The sequence below is a fragment of the Mugil cephalus genome, chromosome 22 (assembly GCF_022458985.1).
Source record: "Mugil cephalus isolate CIBA_MC_2020 chromosome 22, CIBA_Mcephalus_1.1, whole genome shotgun sequence".
In the NCBI taxonomy this organism is placed as follows: Eukaryota; Metazoa; Chordata; class Actinopteri; order Mugiliformes; family Mugilidae; genus Mugil; species Mugil cephalus.
The window spans coordinates 9,384,582-9,405,671 of NC_061791.1; the positions used below are offsets into that span (position 1 = coordinate 9,384,582).

At 41.6% G+C, this 21,090-nt stretch overlaps 1 protein-coding gene across 3 annotated transcripts in view; it reads right to left on the reverse strand.

Moving 5' to 3' along the window:
* Window positions 1–1,400: 1,400 nt before the first annotated feature.
* LOC124999892 (protein PHTF2-like) overlaps window positions 1,401–21,090 on the reverse strand; it is a 35,274-nt gene continuing 15,584 nt past the window's right edge. The window contains exons 4-21 of one of the 3 annotated variants that reach the window (XM_047575108.1): window positions 14,988–15,044; window positions 14,706–14,717; window positions 11,035–11,104; window positions 10,499–10,657; window positions 9,367–9,532; window positions 7,923–8,084; window positions 6,987–7,212; window positions 6,751–6,894; window positions 6,492–6,648; window positions 6,313–6,383; window positions 5,992–6,206; window positions 5,705–5,897; window positions 5,488–5,619; window positions 5,313–5,399; window positions 4,442–4,597; window positions 4,269–4,364; window positions 4,050–4,175; window positions 1,401–3,772 (exon numbers count right to left, since the gene is read on the reverse strand). In XM_047575108.1, the coding sequence (XP_047431064.1) occupies window positions 3,752–3,772; window positions 4,050–4,175; window positions 4,269–4,364; window positions 4,442–4,597; window positions 5,313–5,399; window positions 5,488–5,619; window positions 5,705–5,897; window positions 5,992–6,206; window positions 6,313–6,383; window positions 6,492–6,648; window positions 6,751–6,894; window positions 6,987–7,212; window positions 7,923–8,084; window positions 9,367–9,532; window positions 10,499–10,657; window positions 11,035–11,104; window positions 14,706–14,717; window positions 14,988–15,044 (2,250 nt within the window). In that variant the 3' untranslated portion in view covers window positions 1,401–3,751. The remainder of the gene's footprint in view (window positions 3,773–4,049; window positions 4,176–4,268; window positions 4,365–4,441; window positions 4,598–5,312; window positions 5,400–5,487; window positions 5,620–5,704; window positions 5,898–5,991; window positions 6,207–6,312; window positions 6,384–6,491; window positions 6,649–6,750; window positions 6,895–6,986; window positions 7,213–7,922; window positions 8,085–9,366; window positions 9,533–10,498; window positions 10,658–11,034; window positions 11,105–14,705; window positions 14,718–14,987; window positions 15,045–21,090) is intronic. The other 2 variants (XM_047575110.1, XM_047575109.1) reach the window with 2 other exon arrangements.

Sequence of the window (21,090 nt, forward strand, 5' to 3'; positions counted from 1 at the left end):
CTTTTAAAATGACAACTTGTTAGAAAGGGTTTCCAGTTTCAAATAGAAGTGTTTCTGACCAACAAAACAAATCACTGGAGCTTACATAGTGCATACTCTGTGGTCACTTTCTCCAGGGCCAAACCCGTTCATCCAGTCATGTTGTCTCGATTTGTAGATGTGTGGGGATTTGAGTTGCTTTGCTTTTTGCTTTTCGGTTTTATTTAAATCCAGAAAATACAACAATTATTCTCCTGATATCTGTAGGAAATGCCAGAGTAAAGTGCAGTTGAGGGAATTTTAACCAAATATAGTTTGATTGAAGGTGTAACGGTAGATTAGTAGATCTTAAGTAATGTTTTGTTTTATTTTATCTGTCTGTCTCTATCTATCTATCTATCTATCTATCTATCTATCTATCTATCTATCTATCTATCTATCTATCTATCTATCTATCTATCTATCTAACTAACTAACTAACTAACTAACTAACTAACTAACTTATAGAGGGTAGTGCTACAGTATCACATAAAACCCAGTGGGTGGCAGCCTGAACTCAATTATGTCTTAAATTCATGTAAACTTTGAGATGTATTTCTGGTAGCGATAAGGTGGTAATAAATCAGATCATCAGATCAGATCATGTTTCATTTGGTAAATGTTTGAACTTAAATCTGACTGAAATGTGTTTACATTTCTACCTTGTGATGCCTCAGAAAAACCTGGGCACTGTTGAGGGGACTTGTACTGTAACTAAATTCTATTTACTTCATTTGCCTTCAGGTTGTGACAGAAATCTCAGACCTGGATCTAAATAAGACCAAATCTGCCTCCATGCTTCCGTAAGGTAAGGTACCAGTATCTGATTGAAATGACTCATTTAAAGTAGCAACACCATAGTGTATTATAAAAATATTAATTATGTGTGTGACATGGGGACATCAAAGGAAAAAAACTATGTTCTTAGTTTTTAAAAGGTTTTGTTCATCACTTAACATGAGGGGAGGTTAATTGATTATAATTTTGTAATTTATAACCTACCTATAGAGGTATGCACTGACATCACTGACGCCGGGGGCCACACCCCCCTGAAATGTGTCAGTAAATACAGGGAGACCAGCGAGAATGTGCATTGTCAAATCAAATTAAGGACAATTGGACTCAGCAATGATCCATACAAACTAGTATGGATTTGGAAAACTGGATTATCCTCAGTTTCAGTTAGTGTCAGATATGATAAATGTAACTAAATAAAAGATGCTAATGCTAGGAGCTTTACAATTTAGACATTATTAAAGTCTAGTATTTAAACTAATACGGCTAATCTCCGTGCTGCCTGTGAGGTCATGTGCATACTCTCTGTATGTTGAACATTTCCTTTCCTGAACCTTTATACCGAAAAACGACAAGAGCAGAGAGACTGAACATCCATTTTTTTTTATTTTTCTTATAAAAATGTAGACCTTGTGGACAGACCAGTTCACAAAAAACTAAATCTAAATAGTTAGACTCTTTGAAAACAGCATCACAACATAGAGTCCTTAACCTAGATTCACTTTCATACATACGTACAGTTCAAACATTTTTTTTTTGTTCCTTAAAAACACAGTAAAACGTGCCTCTTCTTTCTGGTGAGCGTGAGGAGCAAATAGCCTTAACAAAGAATGCTTAAAGAACAAAAACAAAAAATACAAAGTATTTCCAAAGGGAAACAAATAGATTTTAAAGCATAAAGCTACAAATACATTCTTCTCCCAGCAGAGACAAACAAACAGTTAAATAAGCACTTTGGTCTTCCTCCTCCAACACGCTGAAGATGATTACACTTACATTTTTATGAATGAAGCTTCAGTGAGCTAACGCTAACTCATGAACTGAGGAGACGTTTTATGTCAGATATTTTCTGTAGGCTTCATAAGTTCTGTACCATGTAGGATTTACTTCAGACAGTGATGTCAATTGTCAATACAGTTTTTTTTTTTTTTTTAATATATAACTTTCGAGTCAGCATTCGCTTAAATGTCAAACACACAAACACAAACTGTGTCACGCAAGTGAGGTACAAAAAAAAATCTCTTTAACATTTTTGACAAGATGTAACTTATTTTTTTCCATTTAAGGTCTGTTTTTAAAGTGCATATCTTCGTTCACGTACAGACATGTTTTAACTGCGGCGTATAGACACAAATGTGGCCTAACTACAATGTCTTCACATGAGTCTATCAGTTATTAGCTGAGATGGGTCTGAGATGTTACATTTTATATAAAATCCAAGAAGTTGAGACTAAACGCCCGTCACTCTAAACACTCGTCTAGCTGCCTGAATGCGGGAGCTAAAATTCTTTTTTTTTTTTTTTGGGCAGGTCTTACCCACAGGATGTATCGATCCAAAGGGAGAAGTAGCATCAGAAGCTAATTGTGTTCACTAATCCAGTGAGGCAGATTGATTCTCTTTACATACATCTGAGATGCCGTCTAGTCGGGCCTCAAGTTACAGTGGTGGAAGTGTCTGTGTTTTTCTAAATAGTCCAAGGTGGATTTCTGTGTTACAAATCAGCTGCCGTGTCAAAGTAATGCCAGTTGGCATTGAAACAGAATTAGGTAACGAGAACCACGCGTGACTCCGATTTAACTTGTTTTGATGAAATGTCTGAGCCAAAAGAATGTTTTTTTTTCTATCATTATTAGATATATTTCTTTAATTTAGGACTTTTCATAGCTTTACATGCTGAGATGAGGCCCAACTACAACAAAGTAAATGAATAAAAGGGACTTTTAGTCACTTGCTCTAAAGTTCAGCAGTTCATAATCTCACGTCTGTGTTGGTTATGGCTTAATTTTTTCATTCTGTGATTGATGAAGTGTTGACACACCAGCGTTTATCATCTATTGAAACCTGTTGTATTATTTTCATTAACTGGATGATTGTTTCTTTGCAGTGCTGATGTCTTCTGGAAGTTTACGTCCCCCCAGTGAGAAGTCAAACCTCTGCTGCTTAACGGTACTGTTAACGTCTATCAACAGATATGTGTATATATTTAGATTTAGGCAGTCACATCTGGGAGCTGGTATGACTAAAGATGAGTTGAAGAAACTTAACTGAGAAATGAAATAATCCTGCCAAATAGCAGTAATACACATAGATTAAGTTATAATGGATAATATTCTGCCTCAAATGAAAGTGTCCTGGTTCAATCAAATACTCTGTCATTTAAAGCATTTGCTGAATCTTTTAAGATTTATTTTACGTAAGTAATGGGTTGCAATAAAATTAGAAAATTCACCATAAACTTTGTTGAAAAAATAAAACAAAACACTGGACTAATGTCTATACTTTTACACCAGGTTTTGAAGTCAGTCAAGTTTTGTTTTGAAACTCACTCTACATAAATAATAACTTTCAGTTTAAGCAAATAAAACACAAAAAATGCAAGAATTTTGCCCCTTCAATGTCTCAATATTTTGCCTTCAAATTTGAAAATGAGCTAAAATAGAATATCACAAATGCAGCTGAGAACCTAAACCATCACGTTAATAATTTATGTTCTTAATAATACTAACTTTGTGTAGACAGGTGAAACAGAGCATCATGTTGTGTCACTGAACACAAAAAAATGAAACAAACTATAATTCAAATAAATCCTAAGTAAAAACACTGAGTGGGTAAATAAATAGTTTGTGAATTGCACAAGGTGGGAACGTTGAAGGTCAAAGCACTCTGATATGTTCAGGGAGTCAGTCAGAGACAGTGAAGCATCGACGCTGTTCACTGTCAGGATTTGATTTTCCACAGCTGTGAACAGAGAAACAGGGTTTTAGACACTACTGATGGTCTGCTAGCGATTTCTTGATTACCTTAAGAAAATGCACCAGAGCGTAACATCAAAGTGTTGGACTTAAAGCAGTTTGTTTTTTAATTTCTTTTGCAGAACCGAGCACAAATGACTTCTTATGACATGTCATAAAATTATGTAAGTAACTGACTTGTGCTAAAATGCAAGTCATTTAGCCATTAGCCTGGTCACTGTGTTCACATGTCCTGTTGACTAATTAACTGATGACAAATGTACCTTCAGGTTAAATCCTAGTAGGTCAGATATGACTCCTGACACTGCAGACAGGATGACCACCTGGGTGATGTTGTAGAGCAGAGGGTTCATAGTCAAACCGTACAGCCTGAACGGAGTATCCAGCTCCTGGAGACAGACACGAACCATAAAAAAGCTCATTAAGCTTAATGAAGTATTATGAAAGTAATTATTAAAACATAAAACTGTTCTGTGACGTACCTTGAGCAGTTTGGTAGCCAGTTTTAAAACGTTGTTGACCAGCGTCAGCTCCTCTTTCTTGTTTGGCTTCTTCTCCATCTTCAGATACAGGTTGATCTGTGAGACACTCAGAGGGTCAGTGTTTGCAGATGTGTCTCGTTCGTGTGTTAATCTTTCTTTTTCCGTGTCTCTACCTGTTCGGTGAGCAGGATGGAGGTGTTGCTGTACTTCTTGCTGGTCTCTGAGCCCAGAGTGACGAACCTGAGCAGGAACAGAGACAGACTGGAGCACCAGATCACCAGCTCCCAGTTATAGTGACAATCCAGGAACGTTTCATGGACGTGCAGCAACTGGACAGAGAGAGGTGAGAAGATTATTTAGAAAATAATCATGGAAATCTGACTGAACAGAACCATTTAAAACCAATTAGACCAATCTGATAAACCTTTATTCTAAGGCTTTTCACTGGATTGAAATTTACTGAACATTGGAGAAACAAAAAGGATAATATTAATTTTTATTTAGGTGCTCAATGATTTACAGAAGTTAAATACTTTAACTTGGAATCTTTCAATTTTCAGGAATTATTATCTCAACTGGTTTTAATTTCGATTCAATTTACCATTAATGTAGTTGTAGCACAAGAAACAGTCTGACAGCTAAATGGAGCTGTAAATGTCACTTGTTGAAATATATTTTGACTGTATATATTTTTATGAGAGTGAATATCTGTTACAAATATATACAAATTAAATGTTTCATTAATTAGCAAAAATCAGTCAGATTATTTTTAATTCCCTTTGAGTATGATGACAGTCACAAATATGTCAAGCAGGTTGAAAATAAGATTTAGTTATTCTGTCCCACACATTACTAATCAATTAGCTGGAGTGGTAACTACTATCATGCTGAACAGAACGATACTGAAGTAGTTTAGGCAGATTTTGTCTCTATTGTGACTAAAAACAAATTGATTATTCTTTTAAACAAGTTATGGTTTTACCACAGTATCTCTGAAACATGTGACTCAAAGGTATGTTTGGATGATCTGCCCGTAGAAAGTACCTGTGCGCAGCAGATGAAGACGACAGACAGAGTGAGCAGGAAAGCAGACGATACGATGACATCCACTGAGCGCTGAGGACCCCGTCTCTGTAAAACGGTACAGATTCACTCAGTTTGTTTCCATTCAAGAGCTTAAGTTATCAGTAACATTTTTAGAAGTCAGTGTATCACGTACCTTGAGGTAGGAGCGTAGCGACAACCACATCTTGATGTTCTGAACTTTCTTCAGTCTAAAATGTGGAACTTCAGACTTCCTGGCTCTGCGGGCTGAAGTCAGGTGACCAAACAGTTTGGCAAACAGGAGCCTCTGAAACACAAACGGCCCTTTATGGTAAATAGTGTTCACTAAGCTTCACTCAGCTGAATCAATGATTAACCTTTCATTCCCACACCTGTTTATAGGTCCTCTCCGCTACGCTGAGCAGGAAGAAGAAGAGCCATATAAGGCAGACGCGCACCAGGAAGCTGAGTGTTACCATGGTGATGACCAAGCCATCTGATCCAGACCCGCCCCCAAGCGCCACCGACAGAAGCTCATTGGCTGACAGTGTGGTCAGCTGATCAAAGTCACGGTACTGAGCCAGTCTGTAGGAAACGAAAAAGTTAAAACGTTTGTATTTGTACAAATATTTTCTTAAATGAATCACTTGGCCTCTGCACCACTATTTGTAAACCATACCTGTAAACGAATGGTGTGAGTCCAAGTGTCACTGACACCAGGTTCCCAAAGACCTGGTAGCCAATACCAGGGGTGTAAAGATTCACCCTGTTCATGATCATGCCACTGATCTCCAGCACAGACATGTCAGCCTTCTTACACTCGTTGCCCTCCCACACGATGGCGCTCACTCGCTCCAGGCCGGGGTTGGAGCTGTGCAGCCAGGGAGAGTGACCCTGACAACCACACAATTCACACCAGGTCAGAAGACGTATGTGTCATATAATCAGCTGAAGTTCAACAATAATATGTACAACAAGACATGTGAGAGCATTTACAGACCTGATGGAACGGGTCGTCTCTGTATTCCTTCTTTGCAGGAGGACATACAGGTGTCCCTCCACCTTCTCCCTCTAAAGAAAAGAAGTGATCATATTAATTAACAGCTCTTTATCCTTAAAACATATGAGTTACACTTAAAGTAGACACTGGTTGTGTTCAGTGTCGAGGTTTCTTCTGACCTGTCTCTGAAGTGCAGGACGATCTGCACTCTGCACAGTGGAGGAAGTCCTCCCACATCAGGTCCTCAGTCTCTGACTCGTGTCGAGTGCTCTCCGAGTCTTGAGTCCTCAGACTAGAACACCTGGAGCTACAGCTGGTGCCGGACTTTGGGACGTCCTGACAGACAGAACCGGAACACAACAAGGGTTAAAAATACTGGGTCAGTTTCTGAAATAAAGAAACTATTTTAAAAGTTCTCGGTTCCTCCTGTGTGTTCACCTCCACAGCGTAGTGTTTCTTGTGGTGTGTGTTCTTGCGGTTGCGGAGCGTACAGTCACTGTTCATTCTTTCTACTCCCCTGCGGAGGGCGCTGTAGGACGCCTCAGGGTCTTCCTCACTGGAGGCCTCGTCTGATGCGGGTTCCTTAAAAAACAAACAAACACAGAAACAAATCAGCTGAGGTTCAGTGGGTTGATGAATTAAACATGAGCCAGTAAGGAGGTTGCCATGGAGACCTTGGTGCCGCTGGCCAGCAGCAGTCCTGAGCTGCGAGCTGGGTGAGCATGTGGGGGCTGGAGCAGTGAGTTCCAGCACCCGTCGTCGGCTCTGGTCAAGTCACATCTCTGCTCGTGGAGCTGGAGCCCCTCCTCACTGCTGCGATTGGTCACCCGGCCGTCCAGGGACACGTAACCGTTGTCCGTCTCCGTTGATTTGTCGATGGACAGCTTGGACTTCTTAGATCTTATAAGGACGTAACGAGATCCACAGAAAAAAAAACAATATACAGAGGGAGACACATAGTCAAACATAAATACAGCAGTGACTGCTTGGTAATGTTAGTCTCAAAAGAAAACATGCAATGATTTAAATCACAGCAGGATGCGTTCAACAACACCATGGAACATCATACTGAGTTTACTAATCAGTACTGACGATAGAAGAACCTGGATTATCTGTAGTGAAATGCAGCGTAATGAAGGATAAATAAATAAAATGTTCCACGCTGCTGGTTGTCGTAGGAACATGGGGGAGGCAGAGATCTGACACGTCCACCAAGTTTAGTGAAACACCTTTTATCAGCTTCTGCCTCGTGACCCCCATGTTCCTTTTGAACATCAGCAAATTATTAACATAAAAAAATAGCTGCAAAATCCCCCCCACTCCTCAGAAATGATCAATGAATCTGTCAGGATTCATTCAGATTATCAGCCCCCAGTTTAGCGACAGGAGAAGATGTTGCAGCTAAAGAAGTTAGATCTGAGTCGAGGCTGGAATTCAGCTTTCGATTTGTGAATTTTTAAACTTGGTTTTCAGTTCAAAACGTCAACTGACAAATTTGTAATGAACAGATTTGCGTGTAAATTAATTTTTCGGGATTATTTGGAGAAGTGAAGTCCAGCCCCGTCTCTGTACGTCAATTCGTTTTTAAGAAGATGGGGAAAAATACACACCCAGCTTTACAGATATCATGCCAGAAATCTTGGAAGAGAGCGCCCAGGCTGTATGTGGTGCTGGCTGAGTGGGGGTGTGGTGCCCCCTCCTGTGTGTTATCGGTAGTGCTAGACCCGTCGCCTTCCCTATGCACCTCCATCTGAGATGCCTTCCTCAACTTCCTTTAGTTTGGAAAGAACGCAAGGTGAAGAGAGACTTAGAGGCCACCTGGACATGTGAGACTACAGCGCTGTGTCCACAGGGAGCCTGGCTCCATCACCACAAATCAGAAGATTTAAGCTTTAATTTCAAGGTTTGCACCGTAACAAATATAAAAGCTGGCACCCACTGGACACAGAGGCTGATACAGTTAAAGAGCAAAACTACCAAAAATCACCTTTTATGTTGTTATTCTGCAAAAGTAGGTAAAAAGATCAGATGTACAGGTGTGATTAGGGACCTTCATGTGTTTCATTGATTTATTTAAGTCTTAAGCGGCAAAATGATTGGAATTAATTGTGGAGAAATGTTTAGTGGTTTACTTTTGCAGGATATTAACATAAAAATAGCTTTTTGCAGAATGGCTCATAATCAAGTTGGTTAATAGGACAATAGTTCTGCTTTGATTTTCAATAAAGGAAAGGACTTAAATTTAATGGTAGTAAAAACATTTGGATTGAGACCTGAAGGTGTTTATTTCTGTATTAAAGTAACCAAACAACACACAGATGTTTTCTATTTAGTGATGTAAACTAATTTCTCTTTGTGTCTGAGTTTAAAGTATCTACCAGTAAGGAGTTAGAGAAACATTCAGACAAACACAATCAGTTAGTTAAATATAATTGTACATTAGTTTTACCCCCCGCCCCCCTTTTCCAAAACTGTGGCATGGCCCAATTTTCTTCTCATGAGTCTGAAAATTGTCTTCACGTCACCGTGAACCGGATGAAAGCAGCCACCACAAACCAAGAGAAACTCACACACTAAAAATCTACAACACACTAACACAACACAGCAGCAGGTTGAGCAGACTACTCTCACTACGTCCTCACACAGAACATTTATCAGGAGAGGGTTCCTGATAAATGTCTAACGCTGCAGATTAGATTAGATAAGATTTGTTTAAAGATGCAAATATTAATAGAACAGGTCACAGAAAACTCTCCACGAGAAACTGTTTTGACTTTTAAGTGAAACAACAAAAGATTTATTCATTCCTCCACTCCTTTTCCATCTCATCTATCTTTCATGAAATAAATCCTCTCTTCAGTATCTCTGGTTGTCCTCCTCTTTTCTCCCCTAGAAGAATTTAATCTCTGCTTTTCTTCTTTAACCTCGTTACCACCTCCTCCTCCTCTTTCTCCTCGTGTCTTTCTAAATGCCTCTACACGTCCAACTCTCTCCAGGTCTGTATCATTTCTGTCCTGTCCCCCCCTCTCCTCCTCCCTCCTCCTCCCCCCTTACCTGCGTCTCTTCCCTCCGCTGCTGGAGGCTGGTTTCGGGGTCCTGGTGGAGACGATCTGACAGTGGACGGTTCCCAGCAGCAGCATGAGCCAGATGGCTCCGAACACCTCGGTGGCCGGGATCCCATGAGGCTGAGGGACGCTCACGTACAGGACTGCTGCTGCCACTGTGGGACACGAGGACAGAGGACGACTATTTTAACACAAACACACAAATATTCATGGAAACAAGTCTTGTTCAGTCATTTCCAAACAAGCCGCACTGACCTGCAGTGTGTGTTTAACTTTACTCGCTCAGATGTTTGTAGAGGCCAAATATTGAACTTGTGTATATATATATATAAAAAAAAGGGGGGGAAATGATAGGATTTGTTTGTGTGCAGTTTTTAATTTGCAAATACTTAACGTTACAGTTAGTGTTTCATGTTATTTGGATGAAAAACAGCAGGGAGGGCTGAGGCAGGGATGACACATGTGTTTTCTTCGGAGCATGTAGGATGGAGGAGGTGGAAAACACCGTTCACTGGTCTTGAGAAAATGTGTTTGTGCAGCTCTGTGGGCGTCAGCCAGGAGCACGCCGTGCGCGTGTGTTTTAAGGAAAACAGGTCGGCAGCTGTTGACCTCAGCATGAACCGAGGACCATTACAGAGATCAGAATGATCAGTAACAGAAGTAACGAGGCAACTGAACAAGGTCTACTGAGACAAAGCTGTGTTTGTACATGAAACGAACCAAAACTTTGTGCTTTTTGAGGAGAGTTTTTAACTGTTTACATGGTTGCTAAATAAAAGTGAATGTGTTTACACTGGTTCGGTCGGGGTGGAAAACAATCTGCCATAAATATAACTTAAGAAGAAGATTTCCCAGTTGTATTGACACATAAAAGAAGAGATGCCATCAAAGTCTGCAAAAAAAGCATTGCATCAACCACAGACCAGTTCCATTTTACTACCTGCACGTTTACTATTTACTACCCAGATTAAAACCAATCAGATTGGACCAGTGTGTTCCTACTGACCCATTATTATTCATCAATCATTTCCTTGGAGCTGCGTACGTCTCCAACGTACCGACAGAAGCAAAAATCCTGGACTAGGACAGTAAAACCTCTGACACCCTCCTAACACACAGACCTTGCAGCAGGTAGAGAGCCAGCAGGAGGAGGAAGATGGCTCTGGAGGTGACCTGGATCCACCATCGATAAAAGAAAGGGAAGAAGACGACTCTGACGATGCCCTTCCTGGTCAGCGACGTCCACGGACTCTCGGGTTTGGCCTTAGCGAACGCCGAACCTGAGAATCGGGAGAGAAACGAGAACGTCGAGTTTAATAAGAGCTAATTAAAGCTAATGACTGCACAGCCCAACACTTAATACATCCTGGCGTCACATTAGAACTCAGAGTTAATCTCTTAATCTGCCTTTTCGGGCTCTGCTTTTTTTTTTTTTTTTTTGTCCGCCCATGTCCTCCCAGTGAGGACGAAACTGACTGCTCAGATGAATAATTGAAATGCGATGAATATGAGACAGATGAGGATTAACAGTGACAAGAGGTTGGCACGGCGACGCTGGCATCTCCGGTTCGTTTGTTTTTATGATGTCAGATAAAGTTTTTGCCGTTGCCCGCCTGTTATCTAACCTAATTGTCCCGATGGAAAGTTTGATCCTCACCTCTGACCAGGTCCACGTCGATAAGATCCGGTTTGACATGTCCCGTCTTCTTTGGCTTGTTCCTCAAGCCCTGCAGGGGGAGACAAAGAGACAAAGTCAACATAAAGACGAGGAAACATTATTAATTTACAGATATTCACAAACATCTGCAGACATATCATGTGCTCAGTAGTTAGAGGAGGCACAACGTGCACACACACACACACACATCTAGTGACTCTATTTAACAGCAGCTACTCACATCTAGGAGGTTTATCTCTACGTACTCGCTCCACTCTGGACAACCACCTAAAGTCTAAACTTACATCAGCCTACATTTCAGGTTTCTCTTTCAGTTGTGTGATTCAGTCGGACTGCTGCAGTTGAAGCTGCTGCTTTGTTCAGTTTATGGCCGTGGAAATAAGGCTCCCCTGTGGCACGGCAGCTTCCTGAGCCACCCTGTCACTTCCTCCTATGATGCATGCGCTTCATCTGTGTGTTTGTTTGTCGGCTGGGGTGACTAACTGGACTGAAAGTTCACAACAGGACACGAATATATGTGTGTCTGTGTGTCACAGAGTTTTTAAAGTGTGTGTGTGTGTGTGTGTGTGTGTGTGCGTGGTCGGAAGACACTTTGGCTTCACCAGAGGTTTTATATCAAAGCCTTTGGGTAAACACAGATGTGACCACAGTGCTGCACACACCTGTGACGTGATGAACCTACAAACACGCTCTTGAACGCAGCTGCGGCAGTTCAATGAGTTACAGCTCAACCACCAGCTACGTTTACACGGACAATATTTAATCTGACGTTACTGAAAAGTGATCTCATAAGATACAGCATCAGATCGTGCATTTTTTCCCACGTGCGTCAAATGTGCTGGAAATATAACAGAAGAAGAAGAAGAAGACACAGAATTCAGTGAAGAGAAAAAAGACGAACTAAGACACTGTCCACAACTCTGCCCACATCGCTCTGTTCGTCTTCGTCTCGTCTGTTCTTTTTTAAACCACTAGTTCGAACAACTTGTTTTGCCACCTCCATGTCTCTGTCCTTCATGGACACGCATCACGTCTCCTGGTATTTACCCCATATGCTGGAAACGCACAAAAAGAAGGGATTTATTCCCATCCCATCTATTTACTTTTCTTCAGCTCCTGTTTCAGGAGCTCATGCATGATTATAATTCTGTCCTTTTATCTCTTATTGTTTGAACGTTCCTCTGTCATCCACTAAAACCTTAGAGAACTGATCTCGGGGATCAGATGTCTGTCTTATCTCCATTAAACAGGATCATTTGACTTGACAAGAGTTCCCAGACTGACTGGCTTTACTGTTTTCAGTGAACGAGCCTCAACACGTCCCCTAAAGCCTCTGAAACGCTGCGTATTTGAACTCGTGTGAAGCTGTCCACTTGAATCTGCCTGGCTCGGACTAATATTTACATACTGCCCAATCAGGTTCGGTGTTATCAGTCAATGGTGTGATAGGAAGGCTGGATGGAGGCCCTTATCTTTAAATAGCACCAGCAACGAGCTAATATGCTGTGTGTGTGTGTGTGTGTATCTGTCTGTATGTGTGTGTGTGTGAGAAACAGGAAACACATTAGACCAACAGCAAGAGTGTGAGTGTGAGAGAGAGTGTGTGAGTGTGAGTGTGTGTGCGCGCATGTGAGATCGGAGCTAAAAAGGAGTCGATCAATAGCTTCCTCTTGGTTGTAGATTTACTGCAGCAGTGGAGTCCTTCACCAGCAGCTCTCTTATCTCTGAGCTATTCATAGCCTCTTATCTTCATGGACTTGATGTTGCCAGTCAGCTGATTGGTACAAAATGCATGATTTATTTTTTTATTTTTACTACCATTTGCTTTTTTCCTCCCATTTCCAAAAAAATAAACCTCGTAGCCTGACATTTTGTTTTTAAAATGCTGGTGCACCCTTCCTCACTCAGAGTCTAACTCCCTGTTTGTACCAGCAGGTGGAGACTGGTTTTCATTGTACAGAGGTTTCTACTGTGTATTTACTCTGAGGAAAGTCACTGATAACGCACATAAACTAGTCTCAATCGACCTGATGTGTGTGTCGCAGGCTTATTTTGTCAGTTTGGGTTCATTTTGAACAAAGGTTTTGGCTAATTATGCTCCATAATATTTCTTTTTTTTTTTTATTTTAAATGATAATCTTCAACCCACTACGTTACTAGTAACTACGTTACTAGACATGCATTTCTTATGCGCTGCCACATGTTCTCTTTATTCTCCGTGACAAGAAGAGCAACATCTTCAAGCTAAAGATAGAACATCAGACAGAAAGTTTCTCTAGATTTATGACAGCGAGTGGACGGGCTTTTACGAGGCTATAAACTGTATGATTAACTCTTTACAGGGTGGAGGAGGACATAATCTCTGCACCACCTGATGTAGCTACAGGCTCTGGGGTGGAGGGTGGAGAGTGTTTCTCACGTGTCTGTTAACAGGATGAGCGGTGCTGTACGAAAGAAATGGTAGACACATTTTTATTTTTTTTGTAGTTTTTGACTACACTTTTGATTGACTTAGAACAGCTAAAGCCTAAATTTAAGTTAATGTTGCTCCTTTAAGCTGCTGTTTTACATCTTAGTCTAATCTAAGCAGGTCGCTGCCTTTGCGGTGTGTTCAAGGGCCGCTCTTTGGTCCAGATACGTGAGGCGACGACAGAGTCAGCCTTCGTTGCTGGTAAATCTCTGACATCTGATAGTTTCACTAGTAAATTGTTAGTGCATGTCTAAACAATTTCTGTCGTGAAGATTAAGATGTTGTGATGTCTGTGACGTTGCTGGGCTGGCCCACCGCCAATGACACATCTACCAGCAACGAACGAAGAAGGGAATGAGGAAGGAGATGAAAGTTTCGCACTGTAGCTTTAAACTGATCTTTGAGTCGTATTTACATTTAGTACATTGATGTTTATGTCCCAGTTCTTACATTATATGTTAAAACAATGATCAGGCGTAACATTATGACCACCTTCCTAATATTGTGTAGGTCTCTCTTGTTGTGGCTCATCAGAGCATGGACATGGGCCTTCAGAGGTCCTGACTCTTGTTAGTGGGGGCCTTTGGGTCCTATGGGTCAAAAAGGGTTGAGGGGAGGGGCCTGATCAGTTTTGGGTCTAGTGAATTTGTGGGCCAGGTCAACACCATGTGCTATTCTACGTGTTTTGGGATGTTCTGGGGATGGTTGCTGAAATCAAGGAGTGTCATTGCTATGGGGTGGGGGTGTCCAGGTCCAAAGTTTCCCAGAGATGGGAACCATGGCCGATGTTATTTTCTTCTCCCGTCATAATGTTTTGCCTGATCTGTGTATATCCTGCAGTCTGATATGTGCATTTGTATTGTGACTGTGTCACAGAAACGCGGCCTTGACACACGTTGTGTTTTAAAAATATTTTGTCTTGAACAGGACTCACTGCTGCACTTCTGCAGACGGTTCATGCCAGCGCATCAACGTTCACACTGTTAAAACTTTCAGAAAATGACTTCCTCCTGCACCACATAATAAGACTGTGAACTCAGAGCAGGGTTAATGGACACACTGGGACTCGACATGAACGACTGAACTGAACACTCAAACCAACCAATCACGGTCTAGCAGTCTACAGCAGGGGTGAGCAGACGTGCACACAGGAGTAACACCCTCCCTGCCGTATACTCACCAGAGAAATAAACTGAAGAGAGGAGGAGGAGGAGGAGGAGGAAAAGATGGATGGAGAAGAACGGAGGAAGATGGAGGGGAAGAAGGTTAAAAAGAAAAGGAGAAAACACTGGAAAAGAACTGATGGCACAGTGAGATGCATGAAAGGAAGAAGAGAGGAAGAAGAACTTTGCCAAAGAAAAAGAAAAAGCACGATGAGATTTAGACTGAGAAGAGCTCAGAAATGGAAAAAGTGCAAACAGCGAAATGAAACGGAGGTAAAGAAACGATGAACCAAACAGACCTTTATTTCTCTCTGCTCCACCGACTTCTCCCATATCTGTTGGTCATAGGCGCCGATCTGGAAAACAACAGCAAAACATCATCGGTTACTGTCGGAAATATGGACACGAGCGCGGCAGCCAACAGAAAACAGTCCCTCGAGGACTTTCACACTTTGCGTTTTTCAGGAAGAGGAGAAACCACATTAGGTTTCTTCGACACACAACAAAGCCTCAGTTCTGCTGAACGACTTTCATACTGCAAATAGTCAACAAACGGCTTTGGCCCTAAAAGATCTATTAAACTATGTTATATCAATCAACTGCATTTCAATACATTGGCCTCAATCACGCTCCTTTAAAGAGTAGTTTCTGCAACCAATGAGATGTAATACCTACTCCTGCCTGCTGTCTTTTTAAGTTTCCTGAATTAGGTTGGCGGTTTGACGATTTAGATAAACCGTGTATCTGCATATCTGCCCAATCACCTCCTCCAACCTCTCTTCTTTTATTTGGCCCAAATCCAAAATGATTATCAGATGTAGCTGGTGGCATTAATTCTTCCCTCAGATACCATTTGACCACAGAAGAAGAAGTAGCAGACGCAATAAAGTGACGTCACTTGAAAGAGCTCCAGTCAAACCTGCGACGGTGCGGAACGACGCAGAACGGCAGCTGGAAACATTTCTGCTCATTTCACACAGGTGCACAGAAACAATTATGAAAACGAACGCTCAAACAAACTGCGAGTCATTTTTGTTTGCGTCACGGTGTCACATCCTGTCACCGATTTGACATCATTCCACGGACGGTGGCAGTTGAGAAGGAGGAGACGATAAGCGAGTAAACAGAAGTGTTAACTGTGCAGATCTGGATTTACGAATATGCACCTGACAAAACATTAGGTACGCCAGTGAAAACGAACGCGTTCTAATACAGAAGTCCTGCACTTCCTGATTGTTACCGAGCTCAGTTCATGTTGAAACATTATGAGTCAGATGATAATTAAAGTGTATGATCATTTTACAGGATGTAACACAGGATGATAACACAACACAACTACGAGCAACCAGAGCCTCCAAAAACAAAACAACCGAATCAACAGCTCTCTTAGTTACTTTAAACAAACCATCACGAAGCCAAGATTTAAAGCAGCATTGTTGTATTAACATGCACTCATTTTCCCTAGTGTACCTAATGAACTGCTGAGTGAGTGTACAGACAAACCAACACACTCTTTCCTCTCAGATGTGTGTCTAACGTGGAGTTAAGAACCCGTGAAACCTGTCCAAAGGGTCATTTGCAGCTGGAGCGCAGTTTACAAGAAACCTCCGAGAGAAAACAATCTAGTCGTGCAAGCGTGTGTTTGTCGGCGTCATACACATTCACGCTCATCGAGGGTGTAACAGGGGAAATGCCTTTAACACCACCTGTCACTGTCACAGGGATCAGGGGCACCAATCACCTGGGAGGGTGTGTGTCTGTGCGTGTGTGTGCGTATGAGGCTTGTGTAGCAAACTTGTAATAATACAAATATGAAGAACGCAGGTTGTCTGAGAGATACACCAAACACAACAATACATGATGATGTAGAGCGGCGTTACCATGGGAACGAGGCATATTTATAGCAGACATCTGACCTGGGAACGCGCACTATAAAGAACAAAACAAACGCAAGGTCAAACTGCGACACTTTCCGGCCGACGTGCGAGAATGAGCCGAGGACCTGACCTCTCTGATCAGATTATTAATGTGAACGCCGTGTGCCTCCGAGGCCTCTGAGGCCTCCAGTCTGCCCCCCCACCCCCCCACCCCACCCCACCCCACCCCTCGAGCATCGGCAGTGGAAAGTCTGCATCTTTAATGAGACTGCATTAAACATGGATGGAAAGAAAGGGAGAGGGCAGGTCAGAGAAGACGAGCGTTTTAAAAAGAGTTCAAGGCTCATATCTCGTATTTGCGATTTTACACCAATGAGATGTTTTTTTTCCTGATTTCTACATCAAATCGAGGGAAATTTAATCCGCTTTCCGATAGCGCACAGTGACCTATTCAGCCCTCATTGTTTGGTGTGTGAGCAGCTGAGTTGTGCGAGGCTGTTCATGTGGTTTGGGTGTTTCTCATGTCTCCCCTTTTTGAGAAGGGGCTCAAACAGAGACTTGGTTATTTACAGAAATAAACCCTGGGGCTTTGGCTCGAAAGGAACAACTCAAAAATGTCATGTTTTTCCAACACAACTCTTATTATTGTGCTTCTACGTACTTTTATACGTCCAGACCAGACGGGCCTTTTAGAGGACGTCTAGAATGATGCTTGCAGCGGCTGCAAATGCCAAAAAATATATATATTAATACATAATTTAGTATTCTCTATACCCATTTCACAATCACCCAATAAGACAAATCCACTGAGCTGAGAGCGGTCAGAGAGATTGTATCAGCTCGCCCACAATAGCTCCGATACGACCGCTATTTATAAAGGACAGGTCAGCGTTTATCACCAGAACGTTTTCTCCTTCTAGTTCATTTGCCTGCAGCAACATGGCAAACTAAAAACGTGGTTGCTTTCACTTGATTGACCTGTGAATATGAACCTAGTTGAAGCAAAAAAAAAAGAAAAAAAAAAAAAAAAGCTTGGCAAACAGGTCACTGAGTTGCTTGACTAGGATGACAGTCAAATGTATAATTAAAATGAATCAGGTTGAGCCAGTACATCCACCCTAAAGGCATCTAAACACAATGTACTAACACATGGTTACGTCATAAAAACATAACGGTGAGGGGCTAGTATTTCATTTTAGCTTTTTAACTAGAACTACGGGAATATTTTAGCAGTGAGGGGATCTATTTCAGTTTCTTTTATCAATACATTTTAGCCAGTTTATTTAACAGGTAGTTCCCACAGTAGTGCAGAGAAAGTGTTTCCAGTCAAACAGAAACCTGCTTGGCTCGAGTAAACTTTTCCAAGAATTTAACTTGCTTTCTCCGAAGCAATATTAAAATGAGGAAGGAATCAAAGGGTAGCGTAGATCAAGAAGTCACGATATACTGCAAAGCATTCATGCATTCATAAGACAACGACAAAGGACCTGTAGTCTCCATTGTTTCACATTTATCTTTAAATATCTAACTAAAAGCACTAAATACTTTTTGATTGGAGGCAAATCTGGATGTTGCAACTCCACCAGCAGAGAGCAGCGGCATTATCCGAGCATCAGACGACATTAAACCTGCCGTCTGACTGATTTACTGACCGTGATATCTGGACTGACAGCTAATTTTCCATGCGACTCAACCCATTAAAAAATACTCTCACGCACGCATAGAGAGAGAGATTGGAGGTGCTGGTTTGAGTGCATGTGGAGGACGGCCAGAGGACAAACATGAGCAGACTGCAGAGAGGAAGCACGCAAGCAGGTGCAGATGAACGCGGACGGCAGGTGCGGACGCGCACATCTGCGGATAAATCGCGGAGAAGGGAAGAAACTGAGATCTGACCGAGTAGAATTAACATCATAAATCCTCTTATCCTCTCGCGCACTGATCCTGACATCACTACCCGCTTACCTCATCAGCTCCCAAAATAAATAAGTTCTCACTTCCTGTCTCTACTGTTCCACTTTTAAAGTGCTGAAAAACCTCGACGCGATATGAAAGGTCTTTTTAAGAACCGTTTTAAGAGTAAACCAGCTGATGAGAACGAGTGATTTCACCGAGGGAGATTTGACAAACAAATCGAGCGCCGACAGCCAGAAGGAAAGATGACGAGGCCAAGTGTGCCGCTGCAGCAATGCTGGTGTCACCATGGCGACGGATGGAGGGACGATCCGGGGAGAAGGGGTGGGGGAGTTATATAACAACTGCCTCTGCATTGGAGGGGGTATTATGCACACACATGCTGGTTTACAGAGATAAAGTAGAGCAGTGTAAGCGTTCGTGTACAGAGACAAGAACAGGGTTCATGAATATTTTTAGCCATTTATCAGTTTTTATATTTGAGGTCCAAGTGTCACTGAGCTAAAGGGGAATATATGATACAGGACAAGCACTCTATATATTTAAATCTATATTTTTATATTAACCATGCGTCAAAAGACTAAACCATGTAAGAGGTTCAGTAAAGACCTTTATTTTCTTCCAGCTCGTTGTTTTCTCTCATAACACCATTGTGAACAAGTTGTTTTTAGCCAAATAAAAAACTTATGCAGTGTACGCAGGCAAAATTAACAACCAGGGTTCAGCAGACTCGTTTCCCTTCATTAGCTGGAGGAAACCAAAAAACACAGCAAACATAATATTAGTTTGAGCTTCATAAAAATATTTTCTGCTTTCCTCTGATTCAGTAGTCAGACTGAATTCTTATTCTATGCATAATATTATATCGTTTTCGTTATGGGACGCATTTCAACTACTACAAAGTGAAAAAATAAGTGAAATAACGCGACTGAATCCTACAACCAATCAGAGAAACATGAGGAGCCTTAATAGCTGCTCACTGTTCATCTTTCACAGACAAGTCCAAATATTTTGGCCATTTAGTCGTAAACGAAACTCATTTATACATCACTGCTTAAAAGCCAACGGTTTCACACTGATTTACATCACTGCAAACAGAATAAGTTTAATTTTTAGACTTCCAGACAAAATATGTAAAGTGAAAATAAAAGCTTGAGCGTTCCTCGTTACAGAAACTAAAGAATATTTATTTTGCTTTCTAGTTCTCGTCTTTTCAACACAGCTGTGAATAACAACAAAATAAAAAAATCCATCAGAAACAAGAAACTCCTCACTTCTAACAACTACTAGCCTATATATTCTATATACAAATCCTTTGCCACTCTTGAGGCTGTCTGTGATGGAAAATCCCTCACCTGTATGTGGGAATCACATATTTGCACACGCCTGTCTAGGTGTGGTCAGCTTAGAAACACAGAGTAACCACCCATGTGTCTGAATGGCAGCACCCATTACACGCTGCGTGGCTGACGGGCCGTACGCTGGAATACTTTCAGTTTAACTATCAATGTGCAACCGGTGGAAAGTTTCCTAAGACGCCATTATTACATAACTGAACAATCGAATGAAACTGAACTGATTTAGAGGTCGTTCTCAATACGGATCAATGAATTATTGAGAGCCACGAATAATGTCTGACTCCGTTTTCATTGAATAAGTAACTTCCTACAAGGACAATTAGTAAACATGTGCAATGAGGAAAACAGATTTGCGGTCAAGCAGCTGGTTGTGACAGGTTAACCCCACAGGTGTGTTTTCATGTGTCACCATGGCAACTCACAGACACTCTCTGTCTGTGTGTGTCAGAAAGGAAAGCTTGATCCTTAAAGATGTGTTTTCATTTGCAACAGCTAGAAGAAAAGTGGGTGTAGAGATGAGAAACTAAGTAATGATTTAAAAAAAAAAAAAAGACTTTTATTATCTTGCAAAGTCAACATAAACAGGCCCCGCCCACAGACAGGCCTGAGAGCAAACACACAAATAAGCCGTAAGCTGATTTATAACAGTGCCACTTTAAGGCTTAAATATGTCACAATCCCATCATCATGCCGGCTACATTTAACGACAATAATCTCCGCAGGAAAGTGCTTCCCACTTGCCAACGCCAAAACACGGTGCCAGGCGTGAAAAGTAAGTCTGTCTGGCGCCGTAGCAGATATAGACTGCATGTGTCTTCGCTCTGATATGGACTTGGCATGGCACGGCGGTGAGAGAGAGAGGGGAAAAAAAAAAAGCAGCCTCCGCAGAAACACAGCGCTGAGTCTATTTGCAGCCTGTCTGCAGACACAGAACAGTCAGAAATACACTGTGACTCAGGGAGACCACAGCCTGAGGGGCGGAGGAGCTGGAGATGTCAGATTACATTACATGGACCCGTTTGACAATCTGGACGCTTCTCTCAAGCGGAAACATGTCATTCTTTCTAGATGACGGGGTACAAGTTTTGTGATAGCTGAACATTTTCTACAGTTTAGTCTTTCAACGCTGCACAACAACAATCCAAGCTAAAGACTTTCGTAGAAGAAGGTGTACACCTAAATGTACTAATCAAAGAATACAATGAGGACATTCAGCAATAATTGTGGCATCAAACCGGTCGTGTGTTCATTAT